The sequence below is a fragment of the Canis aureus genome, chromosome 15, assembly GCF_053574225.1.
Source record: "Canis aureus isolate CA01 chromosome 15, VMU_Caureus_v.1.0, whole genome shotgun sequence".
NCBI classification, from domain to species: Eukaryota; Metazoa; Chordata; class Mammalia; order Carnivora; family Canidae; genus Canis; species Canis aureus.
The window spans coordinates 1,746,239-1,771,258 of NC_135625.1; the positions used below are offsets into that span (position 1 = coordinate 1,746,239).

At 48.9% G+C, this 25,020-nt stretch overlaps 1 protein-coding gene across 2 annotated transcripts in view; it reads right to left on the reverse strand.

Moving 5' to 3' along the window:
* CSMD1 (CUB and Sushi multiple domains 1) overlaps positions 1–25,020 on the reverse strand; it is a 1,870,054-nt gene that overhangs the window by 331,902 nt on the left and 1,513,132 nt on the right. For both annotated transcript variants that reach the window (XM_077848529.1, XM_077848528.1), the window contains exons 16-20: positions 22,829–22,967; positions 21,743–21,930; positions 13,002–13,190; positions 4,191–4,307; positions 1,796–2,011 (exon numbers count right to left, since the gene is read on the reverse strand). In XM_077848529.1, coding sequence (XP_077704655.1) covers positions 1,796–2,011; positions 4,191–4,307; positions 13,002–13,190; positions 21,743–21,930; positions 22,829–22,967 — 849 coding nt within the window. The remainder of the gene's footprint in view (positions 1–1,795; positions 2,012–4,190; positions 4,308–13,001; positions 13,191–21,742; positions 21,931–22,828; positions 22,968–25,020) is intronic.

A 25,020-nucleotide genomic window follows, 5' to 3' on the forward strand; every position in this document is an offset into this window, starting at 1 on the left:
TAAAGGGTTTTTGTCGCTGTGATTTGTGCAGGTCGGCTGCACGTCCAGCGAGGAGCCCAACACGGCCCTTGAGCTCCGGACCCTCAGACGGAGCCTGGAGCTGAGGTGGAGACTGGGACGCTTCACCCCGGAGCCCCGAGGTTTTAAAACATGTAGTGACTGATCCAAGGGGCTGCAAAGCCCCGGAGAGGCGGCTTCTGTGTTTCCTGCTGCTGTTCCGCTCGCTTGCTTGTTTAGGGAGTTTGTGCGAGGAGGAGGCGTCGGCCCTAGCGCGGCTTTCTGACCCCGGGTGGTGCGCGGGCTCCTCGTCAGCTCCGAGCCGGAGCATTGGACGCTGGTGGCAGCGCCGCCGGGTCCCGAGAGGTGTCCGGGGAAGGGGCCGCGCACGTGCATCGTGGATCTTGACCAAAGTGGGAACAGAGGGGGCGACTGCCTCGGGGTGGCTGCAGCCCAGACCCGCCAGGGAAGAACCTGGGGAGCTGGACCCGAGTGTAAGGAGCATTCAGGTCTCCGCCGCACGGTTCACGATTACGCCTGATTATGGCAGATTTCCAAGAAATCGAGCTGCCTGGGCTCGTCCCAAGAGCTCCGCTAATGCAGTGAAATGCCAGGAAAGATCAACAAAGTCGGATACAGATAAACGGCGATCGGGCCTAATTACGGGGAGTGTGAAATAGGTCGGAGCGTCTTAAAATCCCCGGGAAATCTTTCCCTATAAGACCGCATTTCGGTGCCCACTTTGGGAACGGTCCTGCCATAGTGAGGAGTGATCAGCTCACCGTCCCCTACTACGTAACGACACGGGAACGCACCTGCCGCTGACGTAAGGGTGGGAGGCAGAGAAGCCCTTTGGCCTTGGGTTTTAGCATCACGACACGAGACTAGTTAGAGTCCTGCATGGTGACGAAGCATCTTGGAAGTGGCATCAAAAGTTCTTAGGGAATTGACGGGAGCTTCGAAGTAGGAGACATCACGGGCGACGGTGGGGCTCGGGACGACCTTAGGGAGCAGCATCAGCTCCGGGCTTAGAGGAGGAGGAAGGACAGTCGCCGTCCCCAGGCTTCCTAAGCACGAAGGTGCACTGATGCAGCTGCTTGCAGCCGCAGAGCCGCAGCTGGAGCCGCAGACAGGAGGCCCGCTGGGGCGCGGGGCCGCATGTGCGTTGGCTCCGGCCCGCCCAGCAGCTCCTCGCCGACCGCGGCTCATGCCATCAAGCCGATGGCGGGCTCGCCCTGTTGTTCAGCGCATGGGACCCCGCTTGTCTCTCAGGACACGGCCCCATCCCTAGGACGCCGTCCGCGTGAGGCAGCAGGGACCCTGGGCGAGGACTGGGTGCAGATCATCAGCAAACACGTGACAGGGCTTGCGGGGCGGCTTCGCCTGTGTGCGAAGCATTAAATAAAGCAAACGGACGCTCACCCTCAGGCGCGTGCCCACCGTCCTCTAGTTTTGCTCACTGAGCATGTGGTCCTCGAGGCGAGCCGGCCTCGGCTGGAGGGCAGGGCCCGGACGCTCAGATGGCGGCTTATCCTGGCCCTGTCTTCTGGGGAGGCCCCTTCGCCCGGAGGTTTTGAAGGGCTTGATGAGAAGCGAGCGCAAAGGGCTTTTCGGGAGAACGTGGTGATACGTTATCGACGATGTCCTCGCGTCCTTCTTCCAGGTTGGCCAGGGCCTGCCCGGCTCGGGCACTCACCTGTAACCACACACGTGCACACGCGCACACGCCCGCCCCCACGCTCACGCACACGGTCCCACCCCTGCCCCCGGAGACCAGCGACAGGAGGGCGCGACGTACCTGAAAAGGTGATGTTGAAGCCCTCGTAGGAGATGGAAAAGTCCGATATGAACCGAAGCTGGGCCGTGAAGTTCCCGAACAAGCCCGCCTTGATGGTGTGCGGCAGGACCGAGCCGGTGAGCCTGGCCACGGGCTCCGTGAAGCTGCCGTCCTCCGTGATCAGCAGGTAGTCGTGGGAGCTCTCGAGGTGGAAGGTGTGAAAGGTCATCTGAACTCCTGGGGGGCACGAGGGTGGGCAGACGTCAGGCAACGGCGGGGGCGGGTGGATGGGGGGGAGGGTGTCTCCCGGGCTTAGAGACCCCGGACTCTTGAATCAAAATGTGATCGTTATCTGCAAACTTCACTTTGAAGTTTCAAAGGAAGATGCAGAGAATGAATAGAAAGAGTGTATCTAGAAAGGAAAGGGTATAAGTAGTGGAAAGAAATAGGAGTAGTCAGAGGGGTCAAAGTGCACGAGCGTGCGGGTGCAGGCGGAGGCTAGACACGGGGGTGCGGGAACCGCGTGGGGAACCGCGTCAGACACGGACACGCGAGGACGTGTCCCGGGAAGGTCGCTGGGAAGGCATTCGCCCGAGAGGAATAAAGGGCTGCGTGAGGTTTGCATTTCCATTTGACGCGTGTCCTGGACGAAACCTTACTTTGGAGCTCTGGCATATAAACGTGTACAGCCGAGGGAAGAATTCTTGGAAATCCTGGTTTTACGTTCCCCTTACACATAAACCACACCGACTACTAATGGATTCCTGGATTCCAGAGCAAAAGCAGTAAAATGCCTACAGACAGCTCCTTTTACATAAAAATACTAGTTTTTATGATGACAATTTCTTGGTCACTCACAATTTGTTTCCTGCTTATTCTCAATTTCCTTCAAGGAAATTCTTTTCTTTTTTTTTTAATTTTTTTAAGAGGAGAGAGAGAGTCTTCAACAGACTCCACACCCAGCACGGAGCCTGACGTGGGGCTCGATCCCAACACCCTGAGATCCTGACCTGACCCAGAATCGAGAGTGAGATGCTTAACTGACTGAGCCACCCAGGCACCCTAAGGAAATTCTTTTTTTTTTAATTTTTTTAAAAGATTTTATTTATTTATTCATGAGAGACACAGAGAGAGAGGCTGAGACCCAGGCAGAGGGAGAAGCAGGCTCCACGCAGGGAGCCCGATGCGGGACTCGATCCCGGGACCCCGGGGTCACGCCCTGGGCTTCAGGCAGACGCTCAAACACTGAGCCACCCGGGCGCCTCTTTTTTTTTCCCCCAAGGAAACTCTTAACATGCAATCAAAATACATGTCAGCATGACGTAATACAGGCTATAAAATCAAATATGTCAATTTAATACCAAGTTGTATTCAAATTTAAAGTGTAAAGACAATGTCTCCCTGGTATCTGTGCAATTAATATTTCATACGATCTCCTTAAAAATGACAAGATTGGTCCTACAGGGGAGACCGGGGTACAGTCCTAAATTCAGGATTTATAACTACATTTCATACACAAATCACAAATTTTCCTGGCCTTCAGTATATTTATCTGTAAAATGAAGATAATGAAATCTCTGCCAGTCATCAGTGGATTTTATGAAGATCAATGATTTATTATGTACAATAATACTGAGTAGAGTTAGAACACAGCACAAGGACAGGATGTTACCCCGGGGGCGCCCGGGTGGCTCAGTGGGTTGAGCGTCTGCCTTGGGCTCAGGTCATGATCCCGGTCCTGGGGGTGAGTCCCGCATCGGGGTCCTTGCTCAGCGGGGAGCCTGCTTCTCCCTCTCCCTCCCCCTGCTTATGCTCACACTCTCTCGCTCTCAAATAAATAAATAGAATATTTAAAGAATGTTATCAGGCAGCCCGGGTGGCTCAGCCGTTTAGCACCTGCCGTCAGCCCAGGGCGTGACCCTGGGGTCCCGGGATCGAGTCCCGCATTAGGCTCCCTGCATGGAGCCTGCTTCTCCCTCTGCCTGGGTCTCTGCCTCTCTCTCTCTGTCTATGAATAAATAAATATTTAAAAATAAATAAACTAATTAATAAAGTTATCCTAGATTTATCATCATAGAAAAAGAAGTCTAGATAATTTCTTACTCCCTTTGATTTAACTGGTATTTGTGTTTTATTTCCCGTGCCTCTTTTCTTTACCGTCACACCTACTTTCCAAGCATACGTTCACCTGCACGAATACAAGTTACCTGATAGAAAGTAAAACGGAATCTACTTTTACAGTAGCATCAATCACTCTGGGTCATTTTTCTTCTAAGGTAATATAAGACATCAAAATCCAGATAAATGTGAAGAAATTAGTTATCCATTTGTTCACGTGTGGATACTTATTTGCTCTGTTCTCGTGTCTGCACCTCGTTAGTTTTCCTGCACGTGTAAAGTCCATGTCGTATCTTACCTTTTCCATGAGACACCTCGATGGTCCACGTACAGTTTAGAGAGTTGGGGTAAAAATCCGGAAACCCAGGAGAAAGGACTGTCCCGCTCTTCCCGTGGATGTAACCTCCACAAAGGGCTTAAAATAATAAGGAAAAAAAAAAACAAAATAATAAGGAAAATGATTACTCTAGTATCAGATCTCCATAATCATTACAACTATAAAATACCTTTAAAGGGGCATTAACTTTGCACAAGGACGGAAAGAGTACCAAAAACCACGTCTATGAGACTAAAACGAAGCTGAAACTTTATTTTACTTGTGATTTCAATGCCCTCGGAAGGTGTTGTAAACAGTAGAAGACCTAGAGGAATAACCCCGAGTCAGGTAGGAACGCCAGGTAAGCTGGGGCAGGGGGGTCGGTGGCGACGTAACGGGTCCGTGGGTTCCCAGGCATTTCTGTGAGGCCGCCCCTGCACGAGGTTGTGCGAGCGCTCGGCTCTCCCCGGGGTGGGTGGGTCTTGCCCAATCAGTTGAAGGCTTGACTCGAACAAAAAAGGCTGAACGGTCCCCAAAGGAGCTGGAGCTCTCCTTGCCTGACGACCCTTGAGCTGAAACACGGGCTCTTTCTGGGCCCAGGCCCTCAGCCCTCAGACTCGATCTTACCCGGTCGGCTCCCCTCTCCCAGCTTGTGCAGCGCAGGTCCTGGGGCTTAGAGCCTCCAGCACGAGGCCGGGCAACTCCATATAACAAACCTGTGCCCCGTCCCTCCGCACACCCACCCACACACGTCCTGCTGGAGCTGTCGGTGTAGACGACACTGACTTAACACGGTTGCGGCGTCAGAAGCGAGGCAGGTTTGCATGTTTTGCAGCTGCTGATCCGGGCAGCTCCTCAGAGGGATTCGATCCTCATCAACGCAGCCTGGCCGGCTCGGTGTGTCTTGGAGACTCAGCTGTGAAGTAGGAGGAAAAGTCACAGAGGATCTCGAGCGGGAAGTGGAGACGTCGGGGGGCGCAGGTCACACGGGCTGCGTCGTCTGTGAAGCACGGCCTGTGTGCACACGTGCATCCCCGCTTCCCCCTTGGCCGAGGTGAGCGCATCCCTCGGCGGCTCACACCTGGAATAACCTTTCTTACTAATACGCACGTCCCGAACCGTGTCTCCCGAAAGCCGGTTCCGTGAGGAATATTTGCAGAACACTCGGCTAATTCGGTTGAAAGATGAGATACTTCCCCTCGTGCTCAGTCATCTGGGGTTTTAGGGAACGGATGATCTCTTTGTGCCGACCGAACGGGAAGAGTCATACCAAAAAAAAAAAAAAAAAAATCAGCAAAACAGTGAGTTCCAGGATATTTTAACGACGTAAGATTTTTCACATCTTCAAATTACCCGGACTCTACGTCTCATTATGAGGGCGGTGCTATTGCTGTAACATCGGGAATTCACTCATCCGACGGACGCTGCCCTCGGCGCTGGACATGACGCGCGGACAGACCAAGCTCCTCGTCCTCGCGGAGTCGCCGTTCCGGCTGAAGAGGCCACGTGCCCCCAGTCGTGAGAAGAGCAGACTGCACGTGATGCTGGAGGGTGAGGCACGCCGCCGAGGCCAAGAAACAGAGAAACAATAGGATGCCTCCGAGCTGCATGGGGTTGGGGCGCGCCTGGGACGGGCGCTTGCGGCCGGGAGGGGCGCCGGATGCCCGCAGGGACCTGCCCAGAGCAGGGCCGCCCGCCAGCAGCGACCTCGGCCAGGTCCCCAAGGCTCACGGCCCGAGGAGCAGCGTCACCCGCACAGCGTGCTGCTTTTTCTCCTATTTTTAGGGAAAGGAGTTTGATGCGCGCGAAGCACGGCCCGGGGCCCTGGCCCGAGCTGGAAGAGGGCAGACAGTAAGGGAGGAGGCCTGACTTCGCTTTTCCTGCCCCCGGGGTCACTGACCACGTCCACACAGACACGAGCGAGCCCCTCTGAGGAGCCGCAGACACGCCTGCGTGTGACGTGAGCGACAATCGTCGGTGTCCTACCCGTGGGGTCCCTTCTGGGTGGCTACCAAAACCACGGCAAACTCTTAGGTCTGCTGTCCTTAGGGTCACGGCTCCTCGAATTACACTGTTTATGTCGCCTTCTCCGCGCCGAGGGCCAGAGACACCACCGGGAGGCGTCTGGGTGGAGGAGGGGCAGGTGCAGGGCCGCGGTCCTGGGGCCACCCACCCATCCAGGCCCCGTCCTTGTCCGCCTCCTGCGGCACCTGCTGCAGCCCTGCCAGGCCTCCGGTTCCCGGGGCCCCAACGCTGAGCTGCCCGACCACGGCCCCTGTCCCCAGTTTATGGGCTGGGGAGAGGCATGTGATCTGTGAGGCTCCTGAGCACGACCCGTCCTGGGCTGGGAGTCGTGGCCCGTTCTCAGAACTTGCAGGTGGTGCAGGTGAGGGGGGTCCGGGCGGCTGCTGGGGTGCCCAATGGCCACTCGCCCAGCCCCCAGGACATGGGCCCCCAGGACGTGGGCCCCCAGGATGTGGGCCCCCAGGACACATACAGGGACAGGGGCGCACCGCAGCCTGAGCCCACAGGCCCCGCAGGCGATGTCCCCCTGGCACCCGTCCTCGGCCTCTCCTGCCGGACCCCGGCCACGGGCCTGCGATGCTCCAGGTGCAGGCGGCAGCTCCGCAGCCCCAAGGCCTGGCTCCCACATTGGCCACTCGTGTAGCCCCGCGTGCAGGAGAAGTGGGTATTGTTCCGGGGGTGACAGTGCTGGGGGCGTCGAGGCCAGGAGGCTGCGCTCTCCTGGAGGCCTTCTGGGGTTCCCAGGGCTCCAGCTCCCACGACGACGCTGACGCTGACGGACCTCAAAGGCACAGGTGAGTCACGCTGCCCCCCCGCCCCTGCCGGACGCGGCCTGCTGGGTGGCCCTGTCTTCATCGAGGCCCTCCCGGCCCTCAGGTGCCTCCGTCCCGGAGCTGCGGGTCTCCACCCCGACTTACGCTCCGGCCCCGTCCTCCTGCCTCTCCCACGAGCAGGTTAACGGTGGGAGCCCGCAGCATCCTGCCCGAGGCGTTTGTCTTTTCTTTTTCTCCATTTTTCTGGTTTGCTTTAAGCCGCTACTAAACTTAACGCAAAAACCTAACGGGGTCACATCCTATTTCCGTTTATCCATGGACGCTCCACGTCATGCAGAGTCGCTGATTTTATCCCTTCCCTCGTTCATGCATCCATATTTACTGATACTTTTGTTCCCCTAAATACATTTTACATGGAAAAAAATCCCTACCAATAGAGGGGAGGATGGCTGCGAGCTGCTCCGTGAGCGCAGCCTGCATTCCAAGCCCTGCCCTGGTCCTCGGCTTTTCCTCACAGGAAGCTCCGGGCCCCGTGGGCCGTGGTGCCCCCGGGTTGAATCCCGCCGGTGGAATCGGGTCCGTGCCGCAGGACTAGCACGCAGGCCTGTGCACGAGCCGGGACCTTGCGTCCATCCGCAGCAACTGACTTCCTGCCCCCAGTCCCGGGCCTTCCTCTCACCCTCCTGGACTCGTCCTTCCTCTCGACCCCATCCTTCAAGGCGCATCTCGAAATTTGCCTCCCGAGACTTCCAACTTTCCAAACTGTAACTACGATCTTTGCCCCCTCTCCATTCTCAAGCGTTCTTCCTGTGCCTAATAAGACACTATTTCACCGGCTGATTTGAAAAATAAGTAAAAATCGGTCTTTTGGGTCTCTAGGCTGCTAGAGGATAAACTCCTCCACTGTGTGGCTGCAAATATAGTCGTCTTCCAAAGTATGCTTGTGGAAAGGGTCAACAACGAGATATTTATTGAATGAAATATTTACAAGGATTTTTTTCCTCGTACTCGTCTTTCACCAAATATAAAGGCGACAGTTTACTTGAATGTTCACATGATTTCTTTAAAACTTGAATTTGCTAAGGCATGAATACTAAAAATAAAGTGATGCTACGGAGCTGGGAGAGATACTGATAAAATTTGTTTTTTTTTTGTCATGGTGATATAAAATATTATAATTAATTTGTATTTCTTCTTCCATTCCCATAGCTACGCAATTTTATTTTTATTTATTTATTTTTATTTATTTATTTATTTTTTTTTTTAGCTACGCATTTTTAAAGGTTTAAATATCCTATTGATGTTCGTTTGTCACAATAAAAACCCAGGGGGTTTAAGAGATTGCTTTAGAAAAAAATAAATTAATTAATTTAAAAAAAAGAGAGAGAGATTGCTTAAGATTTGAAAATGCAGCAAAAACAACTCTTCTATCAAACTCTAACATCTCCCCATGTTTGCACATTTATTAATAGCCTTTTATCGTAAATTCATTATTATCTGAAACAGCGAAGCCAAAGCAAAGCAAACAGCTTATGTCACAAATTCCCCTACAAGTGTTAAATTTCAAACGTGTGTGAATTTTAAGTTGGGACAAGATAAAAGAGGCAAAATGCATGAATCTAATGTGCTTTATTTTCTACAGAAAATGTCAGACACATGCTGTCGTTCCTATGTCAGTTCCTTGCAGAGAACCGGAGGCCCTTCTCCATCTAACCCCACGTCCTTTCTCCAGATCATTTCCTCCTGAGCATGGTGCTCATTTTCCACTCACCCTACTTCACCGACCCGCGGGAATGTGCGGAACGTGCCGTCATGCCTGTGGGCTCCTTCCCGCTCCCCAGGCGCCTCTTCGCAGGTTGGCCGCTTTGGGTTATTCTACTCATCACGGGACTCCCAGCTCACGTCCTTCAACTCCTGTCCCCATGACCTTCAAATGCATCTGAGGAGACTGTATTGAATGATGAGGTGGATGTTGAGGCATAGGCCACGACTGGAAAGTTGGGGTCCCCCCAAAACTCATGCTGCATCCCTGATGCCCCCCGCGATGGTGCCGGGAGGTGGGCCTCTGTGCCGCGAGCAGCTCCTCAGGGCTGATTCCTGCTCTTCTAAACGGGGCCCGCGCAGCGCCCTTGGCCCTTCCACCGTGAGACGACACGTCGTCTGCAGCCTAGGATGGGTCTCACGACAAGTCATCATGAGGTCCCTCCAACCTCAACGGCCATCATCCGGAACGGTGAGAAGTACGCCTAGCCCTGGCACCGGGTCACGGCAGCCCCACGGGCTGCGGCAGACTGCAGAGGGCTGTGGGGAGCCGCCCGCGACTGACCGCGACTGACCCACGTACCCGGAGAAACGGGTGTTTAAAAGGTCAATAATGCTAGTGGCCTGGCGTGATTCCAGGTGCAGAGTCTCCGGGTCCTGGGGCAGGGGCGCGGGGCAGTGCAGGGCGCAGGGACACTCAGGGGCCAAGTCCTGCCTGGCTTTGCCTCAGGACGAGGAGGGCAAGACGTGGACGGAGGAGGCGGCCCTGGCTGTCGGCCTGGGTCAGATACGGGACCATCCCATGAGCGAAGTGGCGGGAGTCGTCCGAGCACCGCTGAGTCAGGGGTACAGGCCAGGACCCCGCTCTCTCTGGAGAAGGCTCCGGCTTCCAGTGGGAACCCCAAGTCTCAGCCGGGTCAGGGCAGGTCTCGCTCGCCTACGTCAGTTTTCTTTACCAGATCCAGCCCGGTTAACTGGACGGCTGTCGTGTACTTTCCTATAATGAACAGGCGCTTGATCACCGAGTTCAGATCACCATCAGAGCCCGCAGCCTTTCAGTCTTCCCAGCTCCGCCGGAAAAGTCAGCAGAACGTGAGAGGCCCTGCGGTAGCAGCCGCTCGCCCGAGCCACCCCACACGAGGATGGAAACCAGGGAGCAGCTTCTCTAGGCTCCACTTCCAAACTCCATTCTCAGCTTTAGCCCCCAAATAAAAACACGATATTAAACTTGCACAGCGGCGCCCAGTAAAGTCATGTGTTTGCTTGTCAGGCAACTCTCCCAATAAAATCACTTCTATGATTAACCTGCTGCAAATTTTGGATTAAGTGATTTCATCAATATTTTTGATTGATGTTCAGTTATGCATGAATAACAGCTAAGGACTTGGAGGGATGGACCCTTATCACACTCAGTGTCCCCGTTACAATTATTGCCAATAAAGAACTCTACAAATAAAGTTAAGTATTTTTGCATACTATTTAGGATATTCTCAGATTTTTAAGATTTTTTTTTAATTAATTAATTAATTTATTTATTCATGATAGTCACAGAGAGAGAGAGAGAGAGGCAGAGACACAGGCAGAGGGAGAAGCAGGCTCCATGCACCGGGGGCCCGATGTGGGATTCGATCCCGGGTCTCCAGGATCGCGCCCTGGGCCAAAGGCAGGCGCCAAACCGCTGCGCCACCCAGGGATCCCGATATTCTCAGATTTTACAAAATCTTAATGAGTCCAGAAGCTAGTATCCTTCTGACACTGTTTATTTAACCAGGTGGGTAAGTTTTACATATTTTTCTCATTATCAGAGTTCCAATTACAAAAATAAAACATGATGATAAAAATTCACCTAAGGCCAGAAAAATGTAGAGATAAAAATGGAAAGTCTCCGTTTCCCCTCCCTACGGCCTGCCAGTCTCCGCACGGGAGAGTATTGGGGTCTCCGTGGTAGAAAGACGGTTCTCAGTCATGTTTTACAAAATACTGGGAACGTGCCTATCGCTACATACACGCAAATGCTCGCACATGACCCCGCGTTGTCCTGTGACTTGCTATCTCTTTCCTCCAAAACGAGTGCATCCTCTCAAGGTGCAGCCACAGCGCTGAACAGACAGGCAGCTCTGTGATCCCACAGACCTTCCTATTTTTTGGTAAACCCAGCAGGAGAGAGGAATTCCTCTGTTTTATGTGCCTTTCCCAGGTCCGCGTCCGAGGGGACACACCCCAAAGTGCCGACGGACCTCGTCTCCCTCTGGACTAGCCCGCGTGTGTCCTCCCCACAGATCCGGTGTCTCGTGTGTGTCGCTGTTCCCCTCTATCCATCTGTACGATAATATGATTTAGAGTCATTTATCGTGTCATTTAGGCTGAGCAATTATCTTCTGCAGGCGGACACTTTACCTCTGGCTTCTTAAATCATAGAACTTTTAATCTGCATCTAGTGACATCTGTCACTGTTTTCCATTGATTGTGTCCAAATATCCAAGTGGACCAACATCATTTATGAATCAAGTCATCCCTCCCCACGGATCTGGAATAACTTTGACAAATTAGGCTCCTGCACAGGCGCTGGTTTGTTACTGGAATCCCTACGTGACATCACCAATCTGAGAGTTGTCTTTTTTGTTTTTTTGGTTTTTTTTTTCAATCTGAGAGTTTTTGCACCGACTTCATGTTATTTTAATTAAAGCTAATTTTGGAGATGCTTTGATCCCATATAGATTTGTTTCTTATCATTCTTAAAAATATTTATTTCTATTCAGAGGCCCTCATCTTCCAGATCAATTTTTAACATGTTTATGACTTTATATTCAAAATATAAATTATTTTTAGACTTTATTGAAATTAAAACTCTATTTGTAGAAAATTTGTATATTTAAATTTCATTCCCGCCATCTAGAAATGTACTAAGTATTCGCATTTATTAGGATATTATTTTATATTCTATCATGAACTTTGAAATTCTTTTAAGATAAGCCTCAAAAAGAAAAAAAGATAAGCCTGCATTATCTCCTATTAGATGTATTCCTGAAAGTTTTTGTGTATATAGATATTATACTTCTAATATGCTGTATCCTTTGTGGAAATCCACTGATTTAGGTTTATCCTGAATGTAGGCTCTACTAGCACTGCCCAAAACCAACTGTCCTCTCTTTATAATATTTATATCATTTTCTTAAATTATTGCATGAGTCAGCATCTTCCACATAACATGATGAGATGAGCACTGGGTGTTATACTCTACGTTGGCAAATTGAATTTATTTATTTATTGATTGATTGATTGATTGATTGATTTTTGGCAAGTTGAATTTAAATAAAATATTTTAAAAAGGACCTTCTGCATAACATAAAGTAATATTTTTTGATACTGAGAAAGTTGTTCTGTTCTTGACTTTCATGGGACTTTTTATAGCAGTTTGCTATTAAATGTGATGTTTTCTATAGATAAATTAATCTTGGGGTTCTCTGTAAGCCATAAATAACAACCACATTATAACATTGTTGAAAAAATATTATTGGGAAAATGTTATTTTTTTCATGGAAACAATTTTATAGTATGGTTATATTCATGGCCAAAGGACAAATCCCTCACTTAGTTTGCAAATGGACACGAGCAACATATATGTGTCTCTGGTCATAGTGACTATACGCTGCATAGTGTCAGGTTGAGAGGTAGAGTCACGTGATCATCAAGAATGGTGTTTGCTTTGAGACCTCCAAGGCCGATCTGAGCGGGGCAGGGGCAGTGGCTGATAGAACCAAGAAGCCACTCGGGGATCTCCTGAGAAAGTATTTCCCCGTCCTCCAGGGAGAGTGGTCCACCAGAGGTGGGAGCTCAGACCTCCAGGCAGTTGCTGGATGCTGGGACCTGGTTCGGAGGAAAGCCAGGTCTGACGACGTAGAACACGCATACTCACTACCCTGCTTCACGTGCTATTTTCAACGAATGCCAAGTGGAAGAGCGTGTGCATAACTAAGCTCTGGAAGTTTCCGTGTCTGGGGACAAAGTTGAAGGCTGGCCTGTAGTTTATTCATGTTGCATTCTAAACAGAGGCTCCACCTCATAGAAAAATGTGCTACGTAAACTTCAAGCATTAGATGGACATATTTTTAAGGTGTACAACTTTTCATATCCTACTGCCCTGTAAAATACAACATATACCACCCAGAGAGTTTGTCTATTTCCACATCTCTACATTTCCTTATGATTCCCTGCTTCGTGGACCTCCACCTACCATCACAGCTGGGCAATGCATGGTTCCACTGGTGGTTCCTCTCACAGATAAGGGGCTCATCATCACTGAGTGTGTAGCCTGGGTCACAGCTGAAAGTCACCGTAGACCTGATGCCGAAATTGCTGCCATGTCGATGGCCATTCACAGGGATTCCTGGGTCAAGGCAGGAATCCGACTCTAGAGTCACACCTGCATGCGCAGAAAAAAGTACATTACATAGGGAACTCTTCCGGTTTATAGAAAAATTATTTGTCCCATATACATATAAAATATTCTGAGATATTATCCGACCTGGGAATTTATTCAAGTGAATCCAACAATCCTTTAATGTAAAACAAAACAAAACCCAATACGTTTTCACGTATCTGTTTTTCTGTAGAGAGATGTACATTGTTAACTATTTACCAGATGACATGTAATCAGTACAAACTTGAATAATGCCTTGATATGTGAATTTTACTTCTCTTAAGAGTCTGAAAACCAATGAACTGTATTAAATGAAGCCTGTATTTTCCTGCTTTTTATCTCTAGCCCTCCACTCTCCCTTCTCATTACATTTTATGTTCCAGATGGATTTTGGCACTCACACTTCAACTTTCATAGACATGCACACATGCGCCCAAGTCTGTACACATATAATGCAAGTTAAAACTGCGCTGGATTTGATTTTCTAAAATTGCATTCTATACATCCATGCATTTTTTTTTTTCGAATTTGCTCTTAAGTCAGCCACTTTCGGGATGGCTACAATTAGCCTATGCTAAAAGATGCTAAAAAGTATAGTGCTATAAAAAGTCAAGTAATTATGATCATGTCATTATAAGAGTTTCTTTTCTCTGTCTCTGAGATTTCTCTTTATTTTTAGAATATACATTTGGAGAGATAAGGAAAGTCGGAATAGGGGAAGAAGATGTCATGGTGACGTTTATGTATTCAAAGAAATACGTGGATGGACCTGGAGGGTATGATGCTGAGTGAAATAAGTCAATCGGAGAAGGACAAACATTATATGGTCTCATTCCTTTGGGAATATAAGAAATAGTGAAAGCAATTATAGGGGAAAGGAGGAAAAATGAGTGGGAAATATCAGGGAGGGAAACAGAACATGAGAGACTCCTAAGTCTGGGAAACGAACGAGGGGTGATGGAAGGGGAGGTGGGCGGGTGGTGGGGGTGACTGGGTGGAGGGCCCTGAGGGGGGCACTTGATGGGATGAGCACTGGATGTTATGCTATATGTTGGCAAATAAGACACCAATAAAAAATAAATTAAAAAAAAACAAAGAAATATAAAAAAGACTTAGCCATAGCTATACACAACTCTCTCAATAAGGCTCAGAACAACCAATTATGACTTGGGCTATTAGTCAAAAATCTGAAATCATTACCAATATTCAGACTGCTTAGTCCCCAAAGATCTTAGTTAGATCTCTGGGATAACACTTTTGATCATTGCATAGATTTTACCAAAGTTTGAGTGATGTACCTTACCTCATACCCTCTCCCATTAAGTCAAATGCAGGATATACAACTAAGGGGTGACTTTTTAAAATAAACACTAAGTGACAATATTTCTTCATTATTATAACAAAAGAGATTCCATAGGCAGGACAGCTAAGCCACTACTGGAAAAAAAAAAAAAAAAAAGGTAGTGAAGAATGCGCTTTCCCAGAGAAGTCCAGCTCCTAAGAGGTCACACGTAAACCTACTGGGTTTCTTGAGTGCTCAGAGTGTCTTTGTTGTTCACGGTGTGACCCTGGGCTAACGGGACTTCAGGTTACCCTACAAGGAAGGGTCTGCTGGAGACCGAGCTCAACCACGTGGTCAACGACTCCATTAGTGATGCCTCTGTCGTGAAACACCAATCAAGTCTCTGGACACGAATGCTCCATGAGCTTCCCGGGTTATCAGGACTGTGCATGCTGTCACACGTCGTGGCTAGGAGGAGGTGACACCATTCACGACTCCTTCACAACCAGAATCTGCAGGCAGGAAGCTCTTCTCCAGATTCCGCCTTTGTGTCTCTTCCCCTCGCTGGTCTCATTTGGGTCCTGTCCCATAATGAATGCGACCGTGAACTTTCAGTAAGTGCTAAGTCCTTCTATCCAATTATTGGAACTGAGGTCATTAGGGGAAACACCCTGAACCGGCAGTTGGTTTCATGGTTTGCAAAATAAGCAGATGTTGCCCTTTGCAAATCTGTGCGCTTATCTTCAAAGTCTGGCTATACTGGGTAAAAAATGGAAGACTCTACCACAGTGAAGGTTTCCAAAGGAAAAAAATAAATAAAACAATGAAGATAAAAAGCAATGTGAAAAAAAAACATATATATATCACCATTTTTTCCCAAGAAATTTTTCTTAAACACTTTAGCTAATTTCCAAAAAAAAAAAAAAAAAAGTGCCTACTGCCTAGAGACCAGGATGTAACTGTCATGACTTCTTGCCAAGCGTGGAGGCAAATACAGGCACGCTTTCCATTCCTGCACGAGGTCGGATCTGCCACAAGGAAGGTGGGCATCACTAGTCCCCAAACCCATCACTCCTCTGCAGCTGTTTCTTCCTCCACACACATTCGTACCCTAAGGCAATGTTTGCGACCTCTCCCATGACACTTTAGAGATCATGTATAGTGCATGCCCTGCACATAATGGGTACATGCTGCTGGCTGATAGATTTTGTAGTGACAAGAGTAACACAAGAATGCCCTCCAAGGAAGCTTTGCCTAAGAAATGAGGTGGTCCCCAGGTGCCTGACAAACCAGTTAAGTATTTTGTTCTACTTTGTCAAATGGTTTCCAATGGTCACTAAACAGCAATCTACTTACTGCAGCAGACAAAAATGATAAGAATTATCATTTTAGGTGATGAGAGAATAATATATCAATGAATAACATTCATAACAAAATTTGTAAATTGTAAACGTTTCCCCGCAAAAAATTTGTAGGGAAGGAAAAAAAAATCAGAGGAAACCAAAGCATAGAAAACACAAATGCGCAAAAATAAATAAATAATAAATAAATAAGTAAATAAATAAAAATAAAAATAAGAATAAATAAAAAGAAAGAAAGAAAGAAGAAAGAAAGAAAGAAAGAAAGAAAGAAAGAAAGAAAGAAAGAAAGAAAGAAAAAGATAACACAAATGTGGAATTTCTTACATGTAAAAGTGAACTAAAAGGTAAATACATTGTTGAAGCCATAAAATTACTCCATTATTTATTCATTCATCCATACGTTTGTTCATTTATTTTTACAAAATAATGGACAAAAGCACGAGGTTGTGAAGTGTGCAGTCATTGCCCTTTGCATTAAAATGCATCTGAATGGATATACAGGCAGGATGACTGTTGAGTGGTAGGATTAGAAGTGAGTTGATGGCCAGTTCACCTGAAACACACCACATGCAGGGAGAACACAGCACAACGTAGGCCGTGTGGCCCCATAGGACGAGACCCTTCCAAGGACAAGCGACTCTGTGAGGACAGGAAGCCACTGTACTTTGAAGGAGGAATGTTCTAGAGCACGGTTTCGAGCGTTTTCTGCAGCCAGCTCTCATAATACAAAGACAAACTGGCATCGGTAGATTTTGTTGAGACTCTGAATACTAGTTGATCCTGTCCCAACTGTTTCCTCCTTGAAACTTAAGGCGACGATGCACGTTTTGACACGGGTGACATAAATACGCTCCTTGTCCCCTGGCCTGTCACATGAGTGATGGAACAAATCTGTCCATGAATCAAAGAAGTTGATGACTTTGAAGCTACCCATATGCAGATTGTATTGACATACGTTGATAGAAGTAAAATTCTGCTTACCTCTCTGTTTTTATACAAGTTCTAGACCAAGAAGGGGATGGATATTCTGAGTATCCCCCAAAGGTGGGTTTGAAATAACAGTGACAATCCCATTTTACAGAGGAGGAAATAAGCCAAGAAATTAACTCAACTGGCCATGGTAAATTATTCACAGATCCACATCTAAGCCTTAGTCTGCTTTCTCCCTCTCCTTCTTCTTATTTAGGATTTTATTCATTTGTCTGAGAGAGAGTGTGTGCATGAGGCAGGAGAGGGGCAGAGGGACACGGAGAAGCTGAGCAGGGACGAGGGACTGGGTCCCAGGACCCTGAGATCATGACCTGAGCTGAAGGCAGACGCTCAACCGACTTGGCCACCCAGCGCCCCTCTCCCTGGTCTTCTCCTGCGTCTGTACACCCGTGTCCAATTTTCCATCTGCATGGCACCTATATCCATTACATCCCGCTCAGTTTTTCATTCTGATATTAAGAAAAGTCATTAAATTTCAGAAACTAATCTGCACACACACACACACACACACCCTGGAAAACATACTTTTTTGCCTTTCACAATTTTAAGAAATGCACGATGTATAAATTATGTAGATAGACACGAGGCGAGGTCTGCTTGTTGCTTGAAATATTTTTTAAAACATTCTTCTGAAAGTATTTGCAAAAAATGCCCTAAAATTAAATGGAAAGCACCCATTACCTGAGACATCCATTAATTTTCCAGTTTCCTATAACATCATGCTTCTTAAAGGGGTGGCTCAAAGCCCTACAAACAGACACAGCGAGGATGCGATTATTCTGTGGGGGCTGCTACAGTGACTATGATGGAGAAGGGCTGCATCGCATTCCTCATGAAGTAATAAAAGGACAGACTGGAGTTGGACACTGTACTTATAAGGTCTGTGATTGCTGAGGCTGAGCACCCAGAGCCCAACCACACCTCTAGGTAAGCTCTTAGGAAAACCTTGAAGAAACGACGTCAGTCCTGCCTTACGACTCAAAAAAGAGTGGAAATTAGTGCTGTTTACGGTAGCTCCCAGTACCTTACGGCAGCTCTGCACACCTACGTCAGCCTTGAATAGAGTGCGGCTGTTTCTGCAAAGCTGTATGTTAGGGCATCAAGTGGGATCGCGAATAACTTTTTTTTTAAGTTTTGTTTTTTTTTTTTAAGTTGCCAAGGAAGGTTTTTAAAAGTTACCAGGGAAGGTTTATGGTGTCGAAACATTTATGACAAAATAAGAAAGGGGGATGAGACATATTATTCATTATAAAAGGCATAAATAATTTGATATAAATCATCTGGGTCACAGGGACCCAATTTTTTTAAAAAAGTGTTGGATGTGCGACTGCGATTGTTCTCCCCGCATCCATCCTGGCTTCTGAACACACCTCTGCAAAGCCTACTGGAGGGTCAGGACTTCATGGGGTGGGAAATGTGTCTGCCTCTGGTTTCTCCTCCTGCTGTTCGCTCTGCAGCACTAACTGCTCTTCCTTCTTCCATATGCAGGTGCCCCCGGCCCACCTCCCTGCCCACCTGCCTGGAGGATGTGCCTCTACCTGGCCCTCCCATGTGGGCCCTGCCATCCTCCTCCCTCCGTGCTCCCAGCCGTCCTCCTCCCTCTGTGGGCCCCGCCGTCCTCCTCCCCATCTGGGACCTCCTATCCCTCTGGCCAACCGAGCTGAGTCCAGCCCCCCTGTCCCCTCCAGCCACCCCCCTGCAGACCCCAGGTGTCCCCAGCTCTGAGCTGCCCTCCGGGGCCTCCACTCCCGTCGGGCCCCGGGGGAGCAACAATGCTGGTGATGTGAGAGCCTCTGCCCCTTCAGGATGGTTTCCCACCAGGGATCCCCGTCTGGCTTTGCTCCAGGAATCCTGAGGGTCCTCGGCCTCCCTGCAGCCACAGGAGCAGCAGCAGCAACACCCGGTGCACAGTGGCAGGTGGCAGGCATGCTCGGGCCGGCCCTCAGACTTGGGTCGCAGCCCCAGGACCTTCCTGTCTCACCTCCTGATACCTAAGCCGTGTCCCCCGTCTCATCTGGTTTTGCACATGTCCTTGTTTCTCCCCCAAAGCAGAGTAACTGATTAATAATTGTGACAATAACCAGTCAAGCTTCAGTCAATGTGCTACCGGGGAATACTTTCCTAATATACTTTCCGCCCTTCCCTTCAGAGGCCTTCACAAGCATGCTGGGGGCTCCTCAAAGGACCACTCGGGGTTCCCCGGGCAGAAGACGGCATGGGGTTTAGCTCCCTGCCCCTTCTTTTTTCTTTAAGATTTTATGTGAGAGACACAGAGAGAGACAGAGACCCAGGCAGAGGGAGCAGCAGGCCCGATCCCAGGACCCCGGGGTCACACCCTGGGCTGAAGCCCCGCTGGCACCTGCCCCGTGTCCCCTCTAAGCGCCTTGGCAGCGGGATGCCGTGGGGACCTGACCCACCTTAACCAGCAGCCAGGGCCCTCCTGTCCCGTGACTCCAGAGCTCGCAGCGTGTTCCCCTTTTCAAGCAGGAAGGGGGAGGATCCTAGACCCCAAGGGATCACAAGCGTCAGACACCCACAGTTACCACTGCCCTGCTAATGGGGCCATCTGGGTGATTACTTTCATCTTCTCCTACTGATCCCTCAACAGAAGGAGGCAAAGAGCGTGGCTGCCTGCGAGGTCACGGCAGGCCACGCGCACGCGCCCCTGAGGCTCAGGCCTACTGTCAAACACAGGGACACGGAAACAATCCTCAGACCGCGTGGTCGTGCTTTGAAGATCACAAAACTCCTGTTATAACTCTGTGCATACGACGTCCTATTAGTAAGGATGACAAGGCAAATGGGAACCTGTGACCTGACTTTCTATGATTCTTTGAATTCCACAGGGAATGAGGAAGAATGACCCATTTCTTTAAACGAGCTAGGTGAGTAAATGCAATCAGTCTCTAGGACCTGCATTTAGGCTTTAGGACACATTTCTTTAAAGGACACTAAAAAATAAATAAATAAATAAATAAATAAATAAATAAATAAATAAGATAAAAATAGGCAAACACTGAAAACACTATACACTATACAGATGAGAGACAGGAAGGGAAAGCATGTCAAACTTCTCATATTTTTAGGGTCGGACAATATGGGTTCTCTTAAGCTGCGTCCGACTGTGTGTTCAAAGGCCCAGCAGTTCCAGACTGAAGAGACGGGGGTGAGACACTACAGACACTACAGCGCTTTGGGCGTCCTGCTTAGATTTGCAAATCCGGATGGTTATCATGTGCTCGTCTCTTTAGTCCAAAGAAAAGTCAGGACTTGAAGGGACGTTAAAAAGGAATGAAATAGGAAACTTCCTGGTTCTCTAATTCTACCTTGAGTTTAAAAAATACGTTCCTTTGAAATAAATGTCGCACGTCTACAAAGTGAAACTAACCGAATTCAATTTGAACTTCGTGAATCATGAGTAGTCAGTCTCCTTGCTATGAAAACAAGTGTAACATGACCTGTTTTTTTTTCAAGACGCACACGTAGCCTTGCACGCGCATGTATGCACGTGCCTGTTTGCATGTAAGCCCACACATGAGCAGGTGAAACAGAAATATCTGTTAACAGGTTATTAATCTGAGTGGCTGAGTGGGGTTTGCACCACGGTGGACAAGAGTAGCCAGGGGCGATGTTTGGACTGGAAGGAGAGAAAAAGAAAAAAAAAGATGATTAAACATCCAGCATATTAGGTCTGACCCCATTCTTGAGGCTCTGTAAAATTGTATTGTGGGTATAGGTAAATAAATAGATATAAATTAAAAATGTGTATATGTGTGTGTGTTTAAATAATATTAAATATTAATATTAATATTTAGTATTAGTATTTAGTACTAATAGTATACTAATACTAATAATATTAAAACTTCATTTTGTTTGTTTTGGGGTAAGACTGTGAAGAACCACCATAAAAATATTGAAAAATAGGGTTTTATTCCCTGAGACCTGGTGTGACCCTGGATCCATCCATCCTCTTATTTTACTCTGAAAGTGAAGCGTTTTGAAACAGAGGAAATAACGTCTGGGTGGCGGGTGTCACAACACCGTCCCAGGGCGGCCCCGTCACCTGTACTGCAGAAGGATGGCTGCAGACGTATAACCGTGAAGTACCGACCTGATCTCCTGCCTTCAGAGGCTTAGGCCAAGACTGAAGTTTGTATTTATGGAGACAGAACGGGGACCCCTGTGACCCGAGGGCCAGATTCCCTGCACGGCGGGAGCTCAGCTATTGTTCCCGAGTTTCCAGCTGTCACTTGCACTCTCCTTCGCACTCGTTAAGGGACGTGGCTGCGTGTCATTCGGTGAGATGCAGCTGCGCCTTGACTCCTTCTGGTCTGGGTCCCATGTCCTCTCCCTGGGGACACGTGCTCACTGGACCAGCAGACAAGCACCGCGATGGCCCTAACCATATTTCTCCAGCAAGAAATAGATGGATAGGGACGCCCGGGTGGCTCAGCGGTCGAGCGCTTGCCCCTGGCTCAGGGCGTGATCCTGAGGTCCCGGGATCGAGTCCCACATAGGGCTCCTGCATGGAGCCTGCTTCTCCCTCTGCCTGGGTCTCTGCCTCTCTCTCTCTGTGTCTCTCATAAATAAATAAATAAATAAATAAATAAATAAATAAATAAATAAATAAAATCTTTTAAAAAGAAAGAAAGAAAAGAAAAGGCGACGGATCTTTCCCCGTGGCCACCATTCAGGAGCCAGCACCCGGCGATGGCCTCGTGGCCAGGAGCTGTATTTCTAACAGTAGAAATTTGTCGTCACATCGTGTAGAGAAGGAACCTACTGTTGAATCATTAAATTCTACAATAAACGAAGAGGTACGTTTGGGGAGTGTTAAGTAAGCCCCCACCAGGGCCCATGGGGTGGAGAGGACACCGTGTGGCGCGTGGGCACGGGCTGGGGCCGCGGGCCGGGCGACTTACTCTCGTAGTGGATGAGGAAGCCGACGCTGGAGCGGCTGTTGTCGGTGGTGAACAGCAGGTACATGAAGTGGCCCGTGCTGATGAGGAACTGGGGCGCCTGCGTGCCGTGGTACTCCCCAATGAGCGGCGACGAGCTGGCCGGGCCGTCGCGGACCTCCAGGGTGTCGTAGTTGACCTCGGTCTGAAACCTGCGGAGGCCCGGCCTGGTCAGAAAGGCTCAGTGGCGCCAACAGCCCGGCCTCCCCCCTGCTTCCGCTCATCCGCTGCCCCCCACCCCCACGGGTAGTGCCGGGAATCAGGGATTTGGACCCACACAGACTTAAGAAACATCACGAAACTGGGCACGTAGGACGTGGAAGCCCGGAGCAGTTTTCTAGGAGACACAGTACACCCTGCGCCCTCCAGCACGCTGAGGGCTCAGCCGTGTAACACCCCCGGGGCCGAAACGTGGCAGTCCTTAGCTCCAAATAATAGTGATAAAAAAAATCGTGAGCTAGATGAGTGTTGGAGACATGAAGAAAAGATAGAAGGAAGGCGGGAAGGAAAAGAAAGAAAGAAAAGAGCTCAATTAAGAAACACTGATTAGTGGACAATTATGACGCTCGTCCAACCGCTCCGAGAGCCGCGGTTGCCCACGGCTGTGGACGCCTTGAGATGCGCACACGGAGAGGAGCGGTCGCTCAAAGCGAGACAGTAATTCAAAATACATGGGGAGACTTTAAATACTTTTCCGGGGAAATTTTTTTTTCTGTGCCTTTTTAAGCGGCGTAGACGGTTTCTGGACACTAGAAGCAGAGGGTAGGTTAGGCCCAGCTCCAAACCCCAGAGCTGGACACAGAGCCCAGAGTCGCGGGAGCTGAGGAATGATGGTCTGGGACCGTCGCGCCCCGGCGCCGGTTGTGGCCTCGGACGGCGAAGCTCGAGGACAAAAGCCACCATGCAGATGCCTATTCTGCTCCGTGAGCTCCTCTGGCAGAACCAACCCGAGCGGTTGCGTTTCTAAGTTTCAGGATCCATTTCGGTGACACCCCCGGACACACACGGGGCGAGAGGCCCACGTTCAGGAAGACAAGGGTTTTTTCTTACCTGTCGAAAGTTATTTTGATGGAGTGTCCCGGTTTTGCTTCGATGATCCATTCACAATTTAAAGAATCTTTGTAATACCCGGGCCACCCGGGGGGCAGGATGAGTCCACTGGAGGCTGTCAGGTGTCCACCGCACGGGGCTGAAAGAGAGCGCGGCGGTCAGCGGGCCCCGGCCCCGTGGGGACAGCTCGGCCACCACGGGCCACCTGCCTCCAGGGTTCCCGCCAGGCGAACCCCACGTCAACTGCACCCACGGAAGCGGAGCACGTCCACCCCGCAGCCGGGCAGTTGGCAGCCGCCTGCGGCCCGGTGCCCGTGGTCTGAAAGCCTCACGCACGAGCGGGCCAGAAACGGCTTCCGCGGACCGTCACACGCAGTCGTCGCGACAAATTCAGGAGGAACCTCCGATTGAGACCCCTGTTTTATACGTCCTTGTAACTCCTCGAGTATCTCCGGGCCAGCAGACAAAACCACTTTGCAAGCAAAACAGAAACACCGTGTGTGTGAGACACAGATGCGATATTTTAATGACGTGTCTTGAGCTTATTCCGTTTACGTTACATTTGTTTTACTAAAATGACTTGCCCCAACATCATACTAGCTCATTGGTGAACATTATGGAACAAAGCAAAGTTTTTAGACTGGATAGACACGGGGTTAACCGGCATCCGCCCTCACCAATGTCCCAGGATCGTAAAGGGGGGTTTCCGGGGAGGTATGTGCGTGCCGCTCAGGAAAAACGGGTTTTGCACGTCTGTATGACCTATGGAGTCTTAAAATAATAACATATATTGAACATGTTTCTGTCCAGCCCCATATTTTTTTTCACATTTTTCTTTGCAAAGTCCTTTGCCGTCTTTGCCATCAAATTTGTAAATCGACAAATATCCAAAAATGTAAAAATGTCCCTAGTTAAAAAAACATTCACTGTAACCAGCGTATGAGCAGCTTGTGTGGCCTAGACCTCATGATCAATTATAGAACTGATGATGACAAGTGATACTTGAGAAGAACAATATATAATATTTGGAAAAATATGGCTTTTATGGAAAATTGCCGATGAATTAAAATGTTGAAAAACTGTGCTCCATCTCAACCCAGGTTTTGAGGCTGGAGTAAAACATCAGAGGAGGGACCTGTAAGGCGCCCCCGGTGGCTGATGTACAGGGGAACCGTAGGAAGAAGGAGCATCACCTGCGGGAAGCGTCAGCTCCACTTGCTCTGAGCTGGCCCGACCCCGACCCTGACCCCGACCCCAACTTCGCCAAGCCCTGGGGGACAGAAAGCAGCCGTGTCTGGAGCCGATTCCTGCCCGTCGGGGCCCCCCCTGGCCCACGGGGGACTCACGGCCGAGCTGCCCCACAGCTGTGTCTGCAGCCGGGACCCGGGGGGATGCCATGCCACCTCCGGCTGTGTGGGGTGAGTGGGGTCAGCCCATCCCTGCACCTGCCGGGAGCGTCCCCGTCACCTCTCTGTGGCTTGGGGCTCTTTCAGTGTTCAATCTTCAAACAGTTTTTTTTTTTTTTTTCAAATCTCTCTTTAGGTATTTTGTTTATTGACATTTTGCACTTTTTACTTGAGTCATTTTGAGTAATTTGTTTTATTAGGAATCCACCAATTTCATGGAACGTGAACATTGGCTGCCCTAGGCTCGACGATGTATTCTGCTGCCCCTTTTTTCCCCCAAAGTTAACTTGTGTTTTTAGTGACGATGAGCCGTACTGAGACCCATGGGCAGGCCAGAGGCAGAACAAATAAACAGACATAAATCTCTCACCCCGAGGCCAATTTATACCCACGATATGCTGCATCCAGTAAATTCTGCTACAATAAATAAACATGATTTTTTTAGGAAATTGCTTTATTGTGAGCCTTTCGCTCTTTTTTTTTTTAGCCTTTTGCTCTTTATGTGAAGTTATTATTAGTAAGAATGACTTATTATTTTATTATTATGTTGAATTATTATTTTTGTAGTCATGTTTTCTTCTATTTTGCTAAATTCCTAAAATTGTCTTGTCTCCTAATTCTCTGATCAGACTCGTAGAAGCTTTGTCTATTTTTTTTGATAAAAGCAAAGAATCCACACTTACAAAAAAAAATTAAAAAAAAAAAGAATCCACACTTACATTCTTTCAAATATTTGATTTTTATGAATGTCCATTCCAATTTTTTTCTAACGTGTTAAGATAAAAA